This window comes from Mustela nigripes, chromosome 15, assembly GCF_022355385.1.
Source record: "Mustela nigripes isolate SB6536 chromosome 15, MUSNIG.SB6536, whole genome shotgun sequence".
Classification (NCBI taxonomy): Eukaryota; Metazoa; Chordata; class Mammalia; order Carnivora; family Mustelidae; genus Mustela; species Mustela nigripes.
In genome coordinates, this window is record NC_081571.1 from 20,658,250 (window position 1) to 20,674,177 (window position 15,928).

Genomic DNA, 15,928 nt, shown 5'->3' on the forward strand with positions numbered 1-15,928 from the left:
TTTTTAAATTTTAAATAAAGTTATGTGAAATAAAATGTTGTCATTATTTGAAGTTATTTCAAACAAATGTTAGTTTGCATTTTAGGATTCATTGTGGATATTTTTATCGACTTAAAAACTTTAATTCCATAAGTAAAAACATAAAACAGGAGGAAGTGTTTGGAGGTGATGGATCTGTTTTATGGCATAGAATTTGGTGATGGTTTCATGGTATACGGATCTCCAAGCTCATCAAATTATATACATTAAATAAGTACACCTGTTTGTTATGTCATCATACCTCAATAAAGTGATTTAAAAAACAGTTCTGTTTATTGTCAGTTGCTAGAACATACATGTACATAGATAGGACAAAAGGAGTCTATATATAAGATGAAGAAGAAAAATAGTTTTTTTTTTTTTGATTTGCTAGTTTTGTTTCTATTTTTGAAAGAGGATGGATGAGTAAAAACTACAGAACAGAAAATTAGACCTTAAATGGAAAGTATTTGAAAGAATAGAACTAAAGTTCACAGTGGAATGGGAATGATGTCCTAACAGCTTTTGGAATTTTTTATGGTGCAGCCTTTTCATTTTCTTCTAAAACAGAGCACCTGTTTATACAAAGGATGAAAAGTGTCATGGTGAACAGTCACAGGAAGAATAACTGTTTAGTTTATAGCGCTGTATATTTTTTAAAAAGGGAGGTTCTAACATATGGAATGTGAATTTTCAGACTAAATGTTTTTAAATGTGAATTTTTTATAGTTCAGCTTTATCAGTTGGAAAATGTACATAAAGTTATGAATGTGTACTTCCTAAAGCACTTTTGTACATTAATAAGTATTAATGGTAACTTTATTTATGAATTTTGGATATTTTTATAAGACATTGTTGATTCTCAGGGTTTACATAATATAAACAAAAACATCAAATAAACTTTTGAAGTGGAGATGTAACTGACAGTACACAAATCTTAAGTGTACAGTTAGTTGAATTTTTTATTTGTATATGCTCATTAATCTCCACCCAGATCAAGATATAAAACGTATGTCCAGCACCTCAGAAGGCTTCTTTATGCCTTTTCTCAGTACTGACTTCTATTTCCTGTTTTTGTGTGCTATTGAAATTCACATAAATAGGTTGATACAGTTGAACTTTTTTGGATCTGACTGCTTTCATTTAACGTATCTGTAAAATTTATCCATGTTGTCTACAGTAGTTCATTTTTAAATTATTATGTAATAATTCAATTGTATAAATACACCACGGTATATTGATAGATACTTGGATTGTTTCCAGTTCATAGGTATTGTCAATAAGGATCCTATGAATATTGTTGTCCATGTCTTTTGATGGATATAAATTTTCATTTTTCTTGTGTGTATATACAGGAATGGACTCTCTGGGTGTTGGGATTGATAGCTTTAGTAGGTACTGCCACTCATTTTTTTAAAGTGCTTGCATCAATTTACTCCACCAGAAATGTGTGAGGGTTTCAGTTGTTCCACATCCTGTCCAGTACTCGATATGGCTAATCTTTTTAATCTTAGCCATTATGGAAATTGTGTGGTGGTCATTTGTGATTTGTACTTTTCTGAAGACCAGTGATGTTGAGCCGTTTTTCATATATTTATTGGTTGCTGTATTGCCCTTTTGTGAAGTGTCTTTTGAAGTCTGTTACCAATTTTTCTATTGGATTATCTGTATTTTTCTTACTGATTTGGGGGGCGGTTAAAAAATGTATTCTGGATTCAAATCAGCATTACAAATATTTTCTCCCAATTTTGACCTGTCTTTTCACTGTCTTGATGGTATGTTTTGATGACCATAAGATCTTCATTTTAATTTTGTCCTATATCCTAACTTTTATTCATTTAATCTTTTCCTGCCCCTAGGTCATTAAGTTATCCTTACATGTATTTTCTAAGAAGCTTGGTGCTTTAGCTTCTACATTTAGGTCTTTGGTCCATCTCAAGTTAATTTTTGAGTATGCTGTAAGGTAGGGGTCAAGGTTAAAATCTTTCCCATTTGAATATCTAGTAGATCAGGCACTATTTATCATAAAGTCAATCCTTTCCCACTGAATTGCAGTGGAAACATTGTCAGAAATCACAAGACCATATATGTGTGGATTTGTTTTATAAATGTTTATTCTACTCCCATTGGTTTGTCTGTCCTTGCACCAATACCACACTATCTTGTATAAAGGTTAACCATTAGAAATACATTTCACTTAAATGAAATTAAATTGAAGTGAAAGGAGGGTATTAATTAGATATTTTTCTTCTTTCAATTTTCTAACCATTATTTTTTACTACATTATTAGTAAAATTGTAAGTCGTGTTTATACAACTGCCATAATTTTCACTTTGCCTTTGAAGTGTGATTCTGAGCTATTGCTAATCTGATAGATGTGTGTAAAAGTGCTTCATAGAATGTCAGTTTATTGAATGAAGTGAGTACAAGTAGCACTTGTATCATTTATCATTGACTCTGCTAACAGAGGCATGACTTTTGTTTCAAATTTGCACAGCTTTTAAAGACCTTAATTCAAGAGGGTAAAAAGAAGTTTTCTCATCAGCTCTTACTGGTGCATAAGATTTTTGTCATTGGCCTTCTGTTTTGATTGGCAACTGACAAACTCAATTTTTGAAAGATACTTTGTAAGGTTTTTTTGTTGTTATTTCCAAATGATACTATACTGTAGTTTATAACCTAGAAGAAGAAATTGCACATGAAAAATTAGAGTCTTAATCATATAGTATATATTGCTATATTGAAGCATCCCTGGAGGATTTGTTAAATTCTTGATTATTATTATTATTATTATTATTATTTTTTGTGGAAGGTTTTGGGAAACTGAGATACACACACACACACACACACACACACACATTTCCTCTGGTTTATATAGTTGCCTATTTCTGTATTTTTTTTTAAGATTTTATTTTATTTATTTGACAGAGATAGATCACAAACAGGCAGAGAGATAGGCAGAGAGAGAGGAGGAAGCAGCCTTCCCGCTGAGCAGAGAGCCCGATGTGGGGCTCGATCCCAGGACCCTGGGATCATTGCCTGAGCTGAAGGCAGAAGAAGGCTTTAACCCACTGAACCACCCAGGAGCCCCCTATTTCTGTATTAAAGCTGTTAGAGTGCTGGCATATCTTACTGATTTATACTTATCTAAAGATTCCCCTAAGTCATTTTTTAATATGACTAGCTTCTGTGCATTTTGTATTACTTATGTATATGCATACATGTATATAAAATACCTGTATATTCTAATTTAATTTCTAAAATTATAAGCACACTTATTTTATTAAATATTTTAAAACATTGGAAATACAAAAAACAAAATAACAGTCATCAATCCCTGTTATCCTGAATTAATTGTTGTTAATGGGTTGACATGTTTCATTCAGTTTGGGTGATAGATGGATTTGTTATTTTTGTAAAATTGATATGCATAAACTCATTATAAGGATTCAGACCGTGCAGAAAAACACAAAGATGAAAGTTTTTAAAAATTTCTTCATTTAGAAATAATATTAAGTAACCATCATTACCATCAGTTTTTTTATTTTTTAAGATTTTATTTATTTATTTGACAGAGAGAGAGCACATGGAGGGGTACTGGTAGAGGGAGAAGCAGGCTCCCCACTGAGCAGGCAGGCGGATGTGGGGCTCTATCCAGCACCGTGGGATCATGACCTGAGCTGAAGGCAGATGCTTAACAAATTGAGCCACCCAGATGCCCCTCATTGCCATCCATTTAACAACATTTTAGATATCTTTTTTAATTGGGTGAATGCATAGAGAATACTTTTATAAAGATGACTTCATATTCTAGAGTCTTTCAATTTGAATTTGAATTTAATACAAAAAAGGAAACAACTGAAAGAGGTGTGAAACTTGAAATAAATATTTTCCATGGGAGATACTTTTTCTTCAATTTTGGCTTCAGCCTTGGCTTCATGTATTTCAGGGCTCTGTTATATGCATAGGTTTCTAATTGTCATGTCTTCTTAATAATAAACATATAATACCCTTCTTTGTTTCTAGTAGCAGTTTTTGTTTGAAGACTTTATTTTATCTGAAATTAGTATAGCTACTGTAGCTCTCTCTTGGTTTTTGTATGCAAGGTTTATCATTTCCCGTCCTTTGATTTTCAACCTTTTTGTGTCTTTAAATCAAAGTGTTTCTTGAAGACAATATATAGATGGTTGGATCATTCTTTTTAAAAAAAAATCCATTGCCAGTCTGCTTTTTGGATGGCATGTTTAATAAATTTACATTTAACTTAATTGCTGATAAGGTAGTGCCATTTTGCTATTCTTGTATGTCTTAACTGTTTTTGTTCCTCTGTTCCTCTGTAACTGCCTTTTTTTGTGTTAATACTTTCTGGTATGCTACTTTAATTCCCTCTAGGAATTTAAATAATTACTATTTATTTAAGTAAACGTGTGTGAGAGTTTGTGAGTGTAGTTAGTTAGTTTCTTAGTGGTGCCCTGGGAATTATAATTAACATCTTAAGTTGTAGCAGCTCAGGTTAATACCAACTTACTTTCAATAGCATGTTAAAGCTTTACTCCTACATAGCCCAGTTTTCCTCTTCCTTTACACTGTTATTTGTACAAATTACATCTTTTAACATTGTGTGCTCAGTAACATGGAATTATAATTATTGCTTCATTTATTTATTTATTTATTCTTTTAAATCAGGGAAAATATAATTATAAATGCAAAGTACATTAATATTGTCTTGTATTCACCTATGTCAGAACCTTTACTGCTGTTCTTTATTTCTTCATAAGAGTTTAAGTTACTGTCTAGTGTCCCATGCTTTAGCCTGAAGGATTTCCCATATTTCTTGTGGAACAGGTTTGGGACTCTGCTCCCCTCTCCCTCTCTACATACTTATAATCCCTCTCTCTCTCTCTCTGTCAAATAAATAAATAAAATCTTTTTAAAATATCTGTCTATATTAGTATTGTAAGTACTCAGAAAAATGTGTTTCAAAAAATTCAGAGAGAGGTCTTCTTGGATATCGTGATGCTGGCAAGTAGAGGTAGTGAACTTGGCATACCTTTCACTAAGTACCTGGTTCTCTACCAGTATTTTAGATGCAACAATCCTACTTAGTCCTTACAGAATCTCTCTGACGCTCTGTGTCCTTACCCAGGACCACACAACTAGTAAATGGTAATCTAAAATATAAAACTAATCTTTAACTTGTGTACTTAAGATTTTGGTGGCAGTGTTACACTCTATAGAATACAGTGTGTACTGTGTTTTTGTGAAGTGTGTAGCCCATTGGCCAATGCCCTGAAAAATTCCCCATGGTGCTTATTGAAAGGAAGATTCCTCGGCCACAAACCTGTGCATACTGAACCAAAATCTCTGAGATTTGGGCCAAGGGTGGGTGATGATTCTCAGTTATGTTACTGTTGGGGGAGTGCTGGTTTCTGGATTGCCTTTTTCTTATGACTTGGGCTAAAAAAACAAAACAGTAGGCCATTTCAAGTTTGTATAAAAATATAATTCTACAGTTCAAAGACCACTAAGTTTTCTAATTAAAGATTTTGTAATATGTCAAAGCTTTACATCTTTTATATGTATTATTTAACTATGAGTTGCATTTATTCATGCATTAAATTTCAGCGGAAAAATATAAGCAGTGGATGAACTACCCTTTATTTTAGGTTGAACTCCCACCACCTGATCTTGGACCAAGTTTGGCATTAAATCAGACACTCACATTGTTGCGTGAAGTTTTGGCCTCTCACGATTCTTCAGTTGTACCATTAGATGCCCGTCAAGCTGACTTTGTGCAAGTATGTTATAAGTCATTTTTAATAATTACTTATTGCTTGTCTATTACACATTCTGTTGAAATTCTGGCATTTTATAACCCATACATTTTAACAGTCGTTCTCATTGATTCTTCCTTCAAATATTGAACCAGGTCTCTTTATTTTTGAAGAGTATTTTATTCAGTGAAGCTCGTTGTAAAAAACATTATGATTACTGTAACCTTTAATCTTTTTAAAAATGTACTTCTGTAAGTTGGCCCCCTTCCAATTTGAGTTTCACTGACTGGGGAATAAAAAATAAACTTCATTGTGTTTGCATTTATAGGTTTTATCATGTGTCTTGGATCCTCTCCTCCAAATGTGTACTGTATCTGCCAGCAATTTAGGCACAGCTGACATGGCCACTTTCATGGTCAATTCACTATATATGATGAAGACAACACTAGCTCTGTTTGAGTTCACTGACAGACGTCTAGAAATGCTGCAGTTTCAGGTAATTTTACCGTAAGATGACAGCTCACTGTGATGGGGCCTTTTTTCTGTATATGATCTCGTTACTGGCCTTAATCCAGTTTTAGTGACCTACTTTTTATAAATCCTTTGGTTTAGTCTGATAGAAGTCCACATACACACACATACATAAACAAACACACACTCTTGGTATTTTGGATTTGTTTGGGGGAAGCTAGAATATATAATAAATATGATATTTTATTCAAACCATAGTTTGTGATGATGGAATGAAGCTTTTCTTATTGATTGGAACAGTTATTCTGTATGCAGATTTCAGTTTCTGAACTGTGAATAATATGCTATATTTTTCAAGCTTTCTAGCTAGTGCAGAAGGTGTTACAGAGGACAGATATATTTTTATCTATGTGTAAACCAGTGTTAGGCAAAACATTACAGTTTGTTATACCAGTGACTCTAGTCCTATAAGCCAAATGGTATCACTTAAGAGTTTGTAAAATGGCTAAAACAAAGCATTTTGTAAAATTTACCCGATACTTGGCTTCTGATTTTAAAATAGTGAGTTTTGGTAAATATAATGTTTTTAAGAAAAAATTCTGAGTGTTCTGTGTTATTGCAAGTATGTAAGTAATTTGGCAGTGGCTATGGTAAAAATTCATTTGTAAAGTTTTGGGGGTTTCTAAGGAATACGCTTTGGTACATATAAACTTCTGATATTTTCTAATTTCTAATTCCTTTTGAAAGAAATATAATGAAGTATGATTAATTTTTCTTTCTTATATTACTTTTTTTGTGGAATTAGTAAAATTCTTTATTTAAAAAAAATTTCATTGCTTTTGACTATATTTATCACTAACTCAACCCCCAAACTCTGCCATTTGTCTCAGTCGTAAGAAGTTCAGATATATCAGGTATTCATGGATCTGTTTTATCCCCAATTATCTGTGTTTCTTAACTATTCCATGGTCATGTTTTGCATTCCAAGGGGACAAGCCCCAGTGTGTAAGTACGTGTGAAGCCTGTGTTTATTCCATGCTTGCTGATCGGCTGTTGGCCAACGATGGTTGCATGGCTCAGCCCCAGAGTCAGTGGTAGAGAGGATTGCACAATGATGCAGATAGGGAAGATGTGGTGTGTTTAGGCCCTCCAAAGAAAGTTCACCTTGTGGAGTAAAGGATTCTTGATTTTCAGAGCTTTCCTATCAATTGTCTATTAATTTCCTTCAACTCTTACTTGCCTTCTTCCAGTGTTTCAAGAAAGGAGTTCAGACTAGTCTGATTCTTTCTTTGTGGTAACTTAGTCTGTCCATCTGGAAGCTTGTAAGGATTCTCCTTCGAGTTGAGATATTTCCTCAGGATATTTTTTGGCATGTCTCTTTTTCTGTTATTTCCATTTGGATTTTGCAGAGCCATTTCAGTCTGAAGATTCATCCCTTTCTTTTGCTCAATAAAGTTTTTTACTATCTAATTAATTATCACTTTTCCATCTGTTACTTTTTATATTCTGAAGCTCTTGCCCCTTAGTTGGTTTTATCTCCAGAATCTCTCTTCGAATTTCTTTTTATACTCTAATTTAATCTTTCTTTGATGTTACTGTATTACTTTTCTTCTGTTCTTCTTCAGATACTCATTTGGTTCTTAGCAGTAACTTTTTCATCAAATGTTTATATTTGCACATCTTGTTTTTCTTTGATTTCCAGTAAGTCTAATGACTAAAGGCTCTAATTGTAGTTTCTTGGGCATTCACTTATAAAAAAAAAAGTTAAAGAACTCTGTGTCTTTTAGTAGAGTTGCCTCCGGAAAAGATTTGTTCTAATTATTCAGATGAGTTTTCTCTTAGAATATACTCACCTCTCTTAAGTTAGTTGTAAGTTTTTTAAGGGGAGAGGTGCTCAGCTATTGGCAAGCATCCAGATATTAATAGCACCGTTAGTGTTAAACTGCGCCATGGACAAACAAACTGGTAAAACAGAGGGAACTCCCTGGTCAAGAAAAGATGGAAGACCCCAAACTCTTGGGCCTGTACTGGTAAAAGTAAGGGAGCAGCAGACTTCTTCCCACTAAGGGTTGTTTCAGTCCATCAGGATAGTCTAACTTGTGTGGATTCTGCCTCCATTAGCATTAGCATTAGATGGGTTCCTCAAAGATATTACGAAGCAGATGAGCACATACAACTTAAATCTGCTAGCTTAAGCAGTTCCTAACCTTAAATCTTTGACCAACCTTCTGCCAGTCCTCAATTCTCCCCTGATTCTAACAAACCTGCTTCTCCAGATGGCACATTTGATTTGTTGAGTTGGTCCAAGAAGTTGGAAGGGTAAGGGAAATGTGGAGGTCAGGAACATCAGGCCTTCATCTTCCCAGAAGTCTTTCTAAATATTTTATTTTACACTGTTGTTATTTTTACTGTTTATTGTTTTTTGTTTGTGTTTTGCTTAGTGCGATCTTTTAAAAGAACTGACAAACAACTCAGATTTTTTGACTAGTGACTAGTCCTAGAGTCCTCTTCAGTTATTTTTAAAGTGAGACTTTCTCTCCCTTTTGTAGGAGGACTTCCTGTTTGGGGAAGGAAAAGCTTTGTCACAGAAGCAGCCCATGTGGCTCATGGTCTGGCCTCATAGGCACTGCAAGGAGCAGGTCCCTGATGAAGAGCCGACTCCACAGTGGTCTACTTCTACTCTCATCAGTCTTATTCCCCTTTTAAAGTATTTTCTTTCTATTGTGTTTTATTTTAGATTGAAGCACATTTGGACACACTTATAAATGAGCAAGCTTCTTATGTTTTAACTAGAGCAGGCTTGAGTTCTATCTATAACACCGTACAGCAACATAAGCCTGAACAGGTAAGCACATGGGTGTTCCTAACTGGAGAAATGCCCATTTAGAGCATGGGTTCTAGAGCTGAACTGTAGCTTGAATCTTAGCTCTGCCACTTAATAGTTTGCTTTGTTTTAAACTGGGAAAGTGACTTATCTCTGTGTCTTTCATCTGTGGAACTAGGATAATAATAGTATTTCTATTACAGTATTCTGAAAATAAAGTGAGAAAATACAGGTACAATTCCTAGATGACTACCTGAGATGTAGCAGAGTGCCCCCAAATATTAATTTTTACCTTGGTAATTTTGGTTAAAAATATGGGGAAAAGCTTAGTAATAAAATGTATAAAGGATATTCATACTGGTGAATTTTCTAACTTCCTATATCACTATCAGTTAATTGAATGCATAGGTTACTGTGTAAATGTAGTCATCCCCTTTCTAACTTGGCGAATCTTGGTCTATTATTTTGGAAAGGTAAATATTTTGAGGCCAGCATAAGATCTTGTAAAGTTACAGGACTCCAGTGGAAGTAGAGAAGGGAGTGGGGGAACCCGAGAAAACTAAGTAAGGATCTTTCTTTAAAAAGCAGAGAACTCATTTAAATGGCATTAACATGAAGAATATTTTACAGTCCAAGAACTTCTAAATGAAGCTCTCAAAAATTACCAGTTCCAAATTTTTTATTCTGATAAAGCAGCAAGTAAATTTCTATCAAAGAGAAATCAATTCTGCTGCTGTTGTATACTACTGAAAACTGTCAGAGTGCAACTTCAAGCCTCCATGATTTACTGACATTTTCTAAGTGCTTCCTTGCATTTTTGCCTTGCTTGTGTGTAAATCGGAAATATACTGGTGTTCTCATTGTTAATAAACTTGTGCTTGTCACTCCTTCCAACAAATATGATGGTGTGCCTTCATGCTAATTATGCAGAAATGATCAAGTCATAGTCCCTGCTCTAGTTGAGGTTGAAGAGGTGACACTTGAGTTCTTTGGAAAGGGGATGAATTTCCAAATTTGGGGTATCTATTAATAGACTATATTTCATAATTGAACTATAGCGCTATAGCGCCTTTTATTTACATCTTATTTTTGCTGTTTTGTTTTGGTTTTTTTTAGGGCTCTTTAGCTAATTTGCCCAACCTAGATTCTGTGGCACTGAAGGCTGCAATGGTAAGTGAATAGTAAAGCATTTCAACGTAGGTTTCCTCATAAAACATTATTAATTTTTTCCTGTGTGATAATTTTGTCCTGGATGGTAATTTTATCTCTTGATATACTGCATATATCTATAGTATATTTATAGTATAGCTATTTACACAACTAAATAAATGTGAAAAGTAGACAATTACGAATTATGGTAATGCTGTTAGTTTAATTATACAGATCCAGATCTGGGAGTCAGCCCCTGCATCTTGTCACTAACCAAATGCTGATAATTTTACGTCTTGTTCTGTCAAATATCTCCTCTTCTGTCTACCGTGTTATTGTCCTTGTAGTCTAAGATGCATCAGTAGCTACCTATTTGGTGTCCTTGCATCTACCATTATAACCTTCCCTTCTTCCTGTAGCCAGACATAACTTCTTAAAACTTAAATCAGATTCTTCCCCCCACTTCAGTGGTTTCCTTAATGCTTTTGCCAGTAAGGATTAAAATCCTTTAAAGAATAGTAGAAGACCTGCATGAACTGATCCCTGTTAGCCATTCTCTTTCTCACCTCAAGCCTTCATCCATGCTGTCACATCCATTCTATCTCTCTGACCCCCCACTACACACACACTCTTACTTAATCTCTGTTCATCTCTTAAGATCTCACTTCAGATATCCTTTCCTCAGATTCTTTTGCCAAATGCAGAAACTAGATCCATCCTCCTGATTTACACTTTTATAGGGCTTTGGTATTTTCCTTCATAGCATCCATAACACAATTTGTAATTTTATATTTATTTCCATTTTTATCTGTTCATGATCTTTCTCAGTAGATCATAAGGTCTTTGAAGCTAGGGACTGTCCTCTTTTGCTCACCATTATTTACACTTTACCTAATATAGTACCTTCCTAATAATAGGTACTCAATAAATATTAGTTGAGTGATTAGGTAAATTAACAATTAACAAATACAGTGGATTTAAGAAAGTAAGGTAGACTTGAACTCTGATGACTTTTCTTGTTAATACTGTTATTCAAAAGTTTAGTGAAGTAGATTAAGGCAAGTGACTTGGATTCAGAATTTTAAAAGTAAATATTGCTGATACTGACTATATTAAGAAGTTGACACTGTTAGGGAATTTTAGTTAGAATGTTAAAGCAGTAACTCGTTTTGATCACAAAGAACTCATTATTTGTACCATGGTATGTTTGCTAAGTTTTAACCCTTAGAAGTGATGATTGTGTTTGAGATGTCTACTAGCAGATATATGCACTTTATGTTTTGCTCTTTCTCTACTTCATGTAGGTTCAGTTTGATCGTTACCTGTCAGCCCCAGACAGCTTGCTGATGCCACAGCTGAACTTTCTTCTAAGTGCCACAGTGAAGTAAGTATTTTGTGTGTGTGTGTGTGTTTCAACTAGTTGGTAAAGATTCATATATTTTTAAAAATACCAAGCACATTTTTTAGAAAAAATTTACGTTGAATAGTAGATTTACCTTTGAAGATCTATAGTAACCAACCTTGTTTTATGTCTGAGCACCCCTATGAGATCTGACCTGACCCTATTCATACTTATTGCTTATATATATACAGCTCCAAAGTCTCTATTCAGTGAATGGTTTATAAAATGAATATGAATATAATGGGATGTGTATAGCCATAATACAAAATTCCCTTGTATTAACAAAGATGTCCAAATGACATTTAAAATGTTATGGAAGATGAATAATATATTAATTGTGCAGTGCAGATGAACTACTTTATAGATTATTTTGGATCTGGAGATAGATTTTTAATTGTTCAGTATCATGTATTTATCAGGAATATGTTCGAGACAAAGAACTGTGCATTAAAATCTTAGAATGTTACGGTTAGAAGAAACAGAGTTGATATTGTCTGACTTTCTTGATTATAAGGAAGATATTGACAAATTGACACCCAGTTGTGTATTAAATGCTTCCTATATAACAGGCAAGGACTAAGATTCAAAAGACATTTGCCCTGTCTGCATGGAGATTATAGTCTGTTGGATCAATTAGACATGTGAACAGGTATTTATATTAAAAAGTAAGAAAAGAATCAAACTTGAAGAACATATTTCAGTTATCTGCAAGGATGCAGTGGTACAAAGTGGTGGGTGGTACATTCGTTTTCTCTTGTTCTGGAGAGTAGGTCTACAGCAGTAAATAAAGCAAGGAGGCAGCTTTTGGTTGAACATACAGAAAAATTTGGTCTCAAATAGAATAGGCTGGAAATGGGATGGACCATTTTTTTCTCAGGCATAAAGTTAGGGAATTTTCCCATATTAGGTGTAGTTAGGAGTGAATGATTTTAATTTTTTTTTATTTCATATTTTATTATCCTTTATAGTATAAAGATCTTATACTATCTACATAACTGGTATTCTTTTTTTTTTTTTTTAAGATTTTATTTATTTATTTGACAGAGAGAGAGAGAGATCACAAGTAAGCAGAGAGGCAGGCAGAGAGAGGGGGGAAGCAGGCTGCTTGCTGAGCAGAGAGCCCGATGCGGAGCTAGATCCCAGGACCCGGAGATCATGACCTGAGCCGAAGGCTTAATCCACTGAGCCACACAGGTGCCCCTACATAGCTGGAATTCTAAAGACCGGAGAGATTATAAAAGGAACTCTATTATGCCATGGCTCAAATTGTGTGTGTTTCTTGAATTTTTTTTTTTTTTAAATGAATACCTATAGGTCCTTTAGGTTTAACCACACGTTTCAGTCTTAGTATTTGAGTATTGAGTTGTTTGGGGCATCAATAAATATGAAACATACTGTTATTCTTTTCATAATATGCCAGTTGAGGGGAATTTTTAATGTGTTTTATAAAGGATGGCATGTAGCCAGATGACAAAAAGGAGAAAATGGACATATTTGGCTATAAAACACTTGAAGTTTTTGATTTTTTTTTTCCCACAGAAAACAACAATATAAACTGAGTTAAAATACAAACAGTAATGTGGAACAATATTTGCAAGTTATGTAACACACAAGTTATCCTTGATACGTTATCCTTAATATAGAACAAAATCCTGCATATCAGGACAAAACAGAAAAACAGGCACTGTATGTTTGGACAGTTCACAGAAGAAATGGAAATGGCGAGTAAATATATGAGAACATATTAGTGATCAAAAATGCAAAATAAACAGCATTGAGAATTTCTGCCTATTAGATTACTGACAATAAAAAGTTTGTTATGTGTTAATGGAAAGGGCCTGGGAAAATGGAGATTATTTCATATGCTCTTGATGAGAATATAAATTAGTACAATCCTTTTAGAGGGTAATTTGACAACATTCATCAAAATTTTAAAAACGTGGGGCACCTGGGTGGCTCAGTGGGTTAAACCGCTGCCTTCGGCTCAGGTCATGATCTCAGAGTCCTGGGATCGAGTCCCACATCGGGCTCTCTGCTCAGCAGGGAGCCTGCTTCCTCCTCTCTCTCTGCCTGCCTCTCTGCCTAACTTGTGATTTCTCTCTCTGTCAAATAAATAAATAAATCTTTAAAAAAAAAATTTTTTTTTAAAAACGTATGTCCTTAAACTCAGGAATACTTCTCAATAGATTTTTACCCCCCTTTCATAAACTTTAAATAATAGTTTAAAGTTACAGAACTAGCAGTGGGATTAAGCACTTTCTATGACTGTATCTGAATTCTTTATCTGTGAGGACTCCTCAGATTCTCTAAAGTTTAAATGATATTTCAAATCAAATTTTTGTCTTCTATTACTGCAGGATTTCAGTTTTCCATTTATTCAGTTTTCCATTTTATTCAGTTTTCAGGATTTCAGTTTTCCATTTACTCAGTTTTCCATTTTATTGTTTTATTGATTAACAATAATAATATAAATTTTGTTGTTAACAGCCAAATAAATGAACATAGTTTTTGTAATATTGTCTTAAAATCTAAATTTTTAATTAGTATTTTGTTTTTATAGTATATACCTAACATCCCATTACAAATTCTAATATAGTTACATTTAAGAATTGAGAAATGCATGTAAGTAATAATAGAACAACTAAGAGAAATTGGTTACTACTATAACTATCACTTTTTTCATTCAGAAAATTTCTAAGATGTTATTTGCAAAGTATTCTAAAATTAAAGTGTAACTTGTGAATACATTTTCAGAAGAAAAAAATGTATCAATTTGGCTACTTATTTTAAAAATCAGGGCTGCTTTGAAAATAGGACATTTTACACAGTGAAATTAGATTCACCATGAAAGCAGACTTTCTAACTGCTTTTCCTCCTTTCTTTGATTGATGGCTTTTTCTTATTTTCAAAATTAACTTTTATCCTTATTTCTGCTACTGTGTAGGCACAGTATTTATTTGATCTTATTTCTGAAGCATTTGAGACAATAGGACAAAACTTTTATTCAGTTAAATTTTGAACCTTTTCAAAATGTTAATTCACTTTTAACCAAAATTTATTTCATGGTTTTATGTCACCAATTTCTTTTCTATTCATATTTTATTTAAAATGTTTATTGTTTCTTTGAAGTAGATCTTTCAAATGTAAAATGCTCTTTTTAGTTATTTTAAAATTTTATTAATATTCTGCTCTCCTGCACTTTACTATAGCTGCAGTACCTTTTGGACACCTATCACTCTTGTCTCCCTTCTCTTTGTCTTAGAGTTTGACTGCTTTTCAAGAGAGATTTTGATTAAATGCCTCAGCCTTGAAATAAACTATTGAAAAAATTTAAGTAGCCAGGAAGCAAAGTTGTATAGAAAATGAAGAAAAGGGAAAGAAATTAGTTTTAAGGAATTCTTCCTTACTTTCTTCCTTGGGGTGAATTAGAAGGGTGTGTTCCTTTTTCAGGGCCAAACTCCAATATTCACCTTTCGGTGGTGTAAATACAGAGATTGGATTACAGAAACCACAGTTAAAAATACATAAGTTGTTCTCAATGGCTTTTCTTGATGATTCAGAATTATGTATATGAGGAGTTTAAGAAATAAAGGAAATTATAGATGCTTCCTAAAGTGAGCATAATAGAAATTGGATATGATTTGAGAACCCTTGTTCAGGAATCTTCCTCTATTATATATACTAGGAAGATAATGTAATGATTAAGAAATAATGCCTTTAAAGGAAATTTTTTTTAAAGAGGTAGGCAGGATAATTTTTCTTTTTCCTCTTTTCTTAACTGCCTCTTTTTAAGCCACCCATATTAACCATCAGCAGAACCTGTATCAACAAAAATAAAGTACATTTGGGGGGAAAATAGGACTGCTAGGGAAAGAACAGCTACTGGAAACCTGTGAGCTGAAAAATAACTGGAGCTTGCACAATACTTTACGGACTTCAGAAAGTCCAAGTTTTAAAAGCAGGGTTATTTTAGTCCTACAATAAAGACTACTTTAGACTCAAAGAAGCTCAAAAACAAACTCTAAAAGGTCATGCTGATCTTTAACTAAATTAAGTGCCTTCTAGAGCAAAACTTAGCGCCCTTAAGGATGACAACAAATACAATCAACGGTGTAGCATTTATAATGCAATAAAAAATTACTTAGGTGAAGTAGTAGGAAAATATGAACCAAAACTAAAAAAAAAATTCTATCAGTAAAGAACAGACTGACAAGACAGTTTATAGAATTAGCAGGTAAAGTCTTCAAGACAGCTGTTTACAGTGTGTTCAGGGACTTAAAGGAAAACATT

General features: G+C 33.6%; 1 protein-coding gene across 2 annotated transcripts in view; it reads left to right on the plus strand.

Moving 5' to 3' along the window:
• COG6 (component of oligomeric golgi complex 6) overlaps window positions 1–15,928 on the plus strand; it is an 80,387-nt gene that overhangs the window by 50,815 nt on the left and 13,644 nt on the right. For both annotated transcript variants that reach the window (XM_059377442.1, XM_059377443.1), the window contains exons 14-18: window positions 5,685–5,816; window positions 6,121–6,288; window positions 9,001–9,108; window positions 10,204–10,257; window positions 11,541–11,620. In XM_059377442.1, the coding sequence (XP_059233425.1) occupies window positions 5,685–5,816; window positions 6,121–6,288; window positions 9,001–9,108; window positions 10,204–10,257; window positions 11,541–11,620 (542 nt within the window). The remainder of the gene's footprint in view (window positions 1–5,684; window positions 5,817–6,120; window positions 6,289–9,000; window positions 9,109–10,203; window positions 10,258–11,540; window positions 11,621–15,928) is intronic.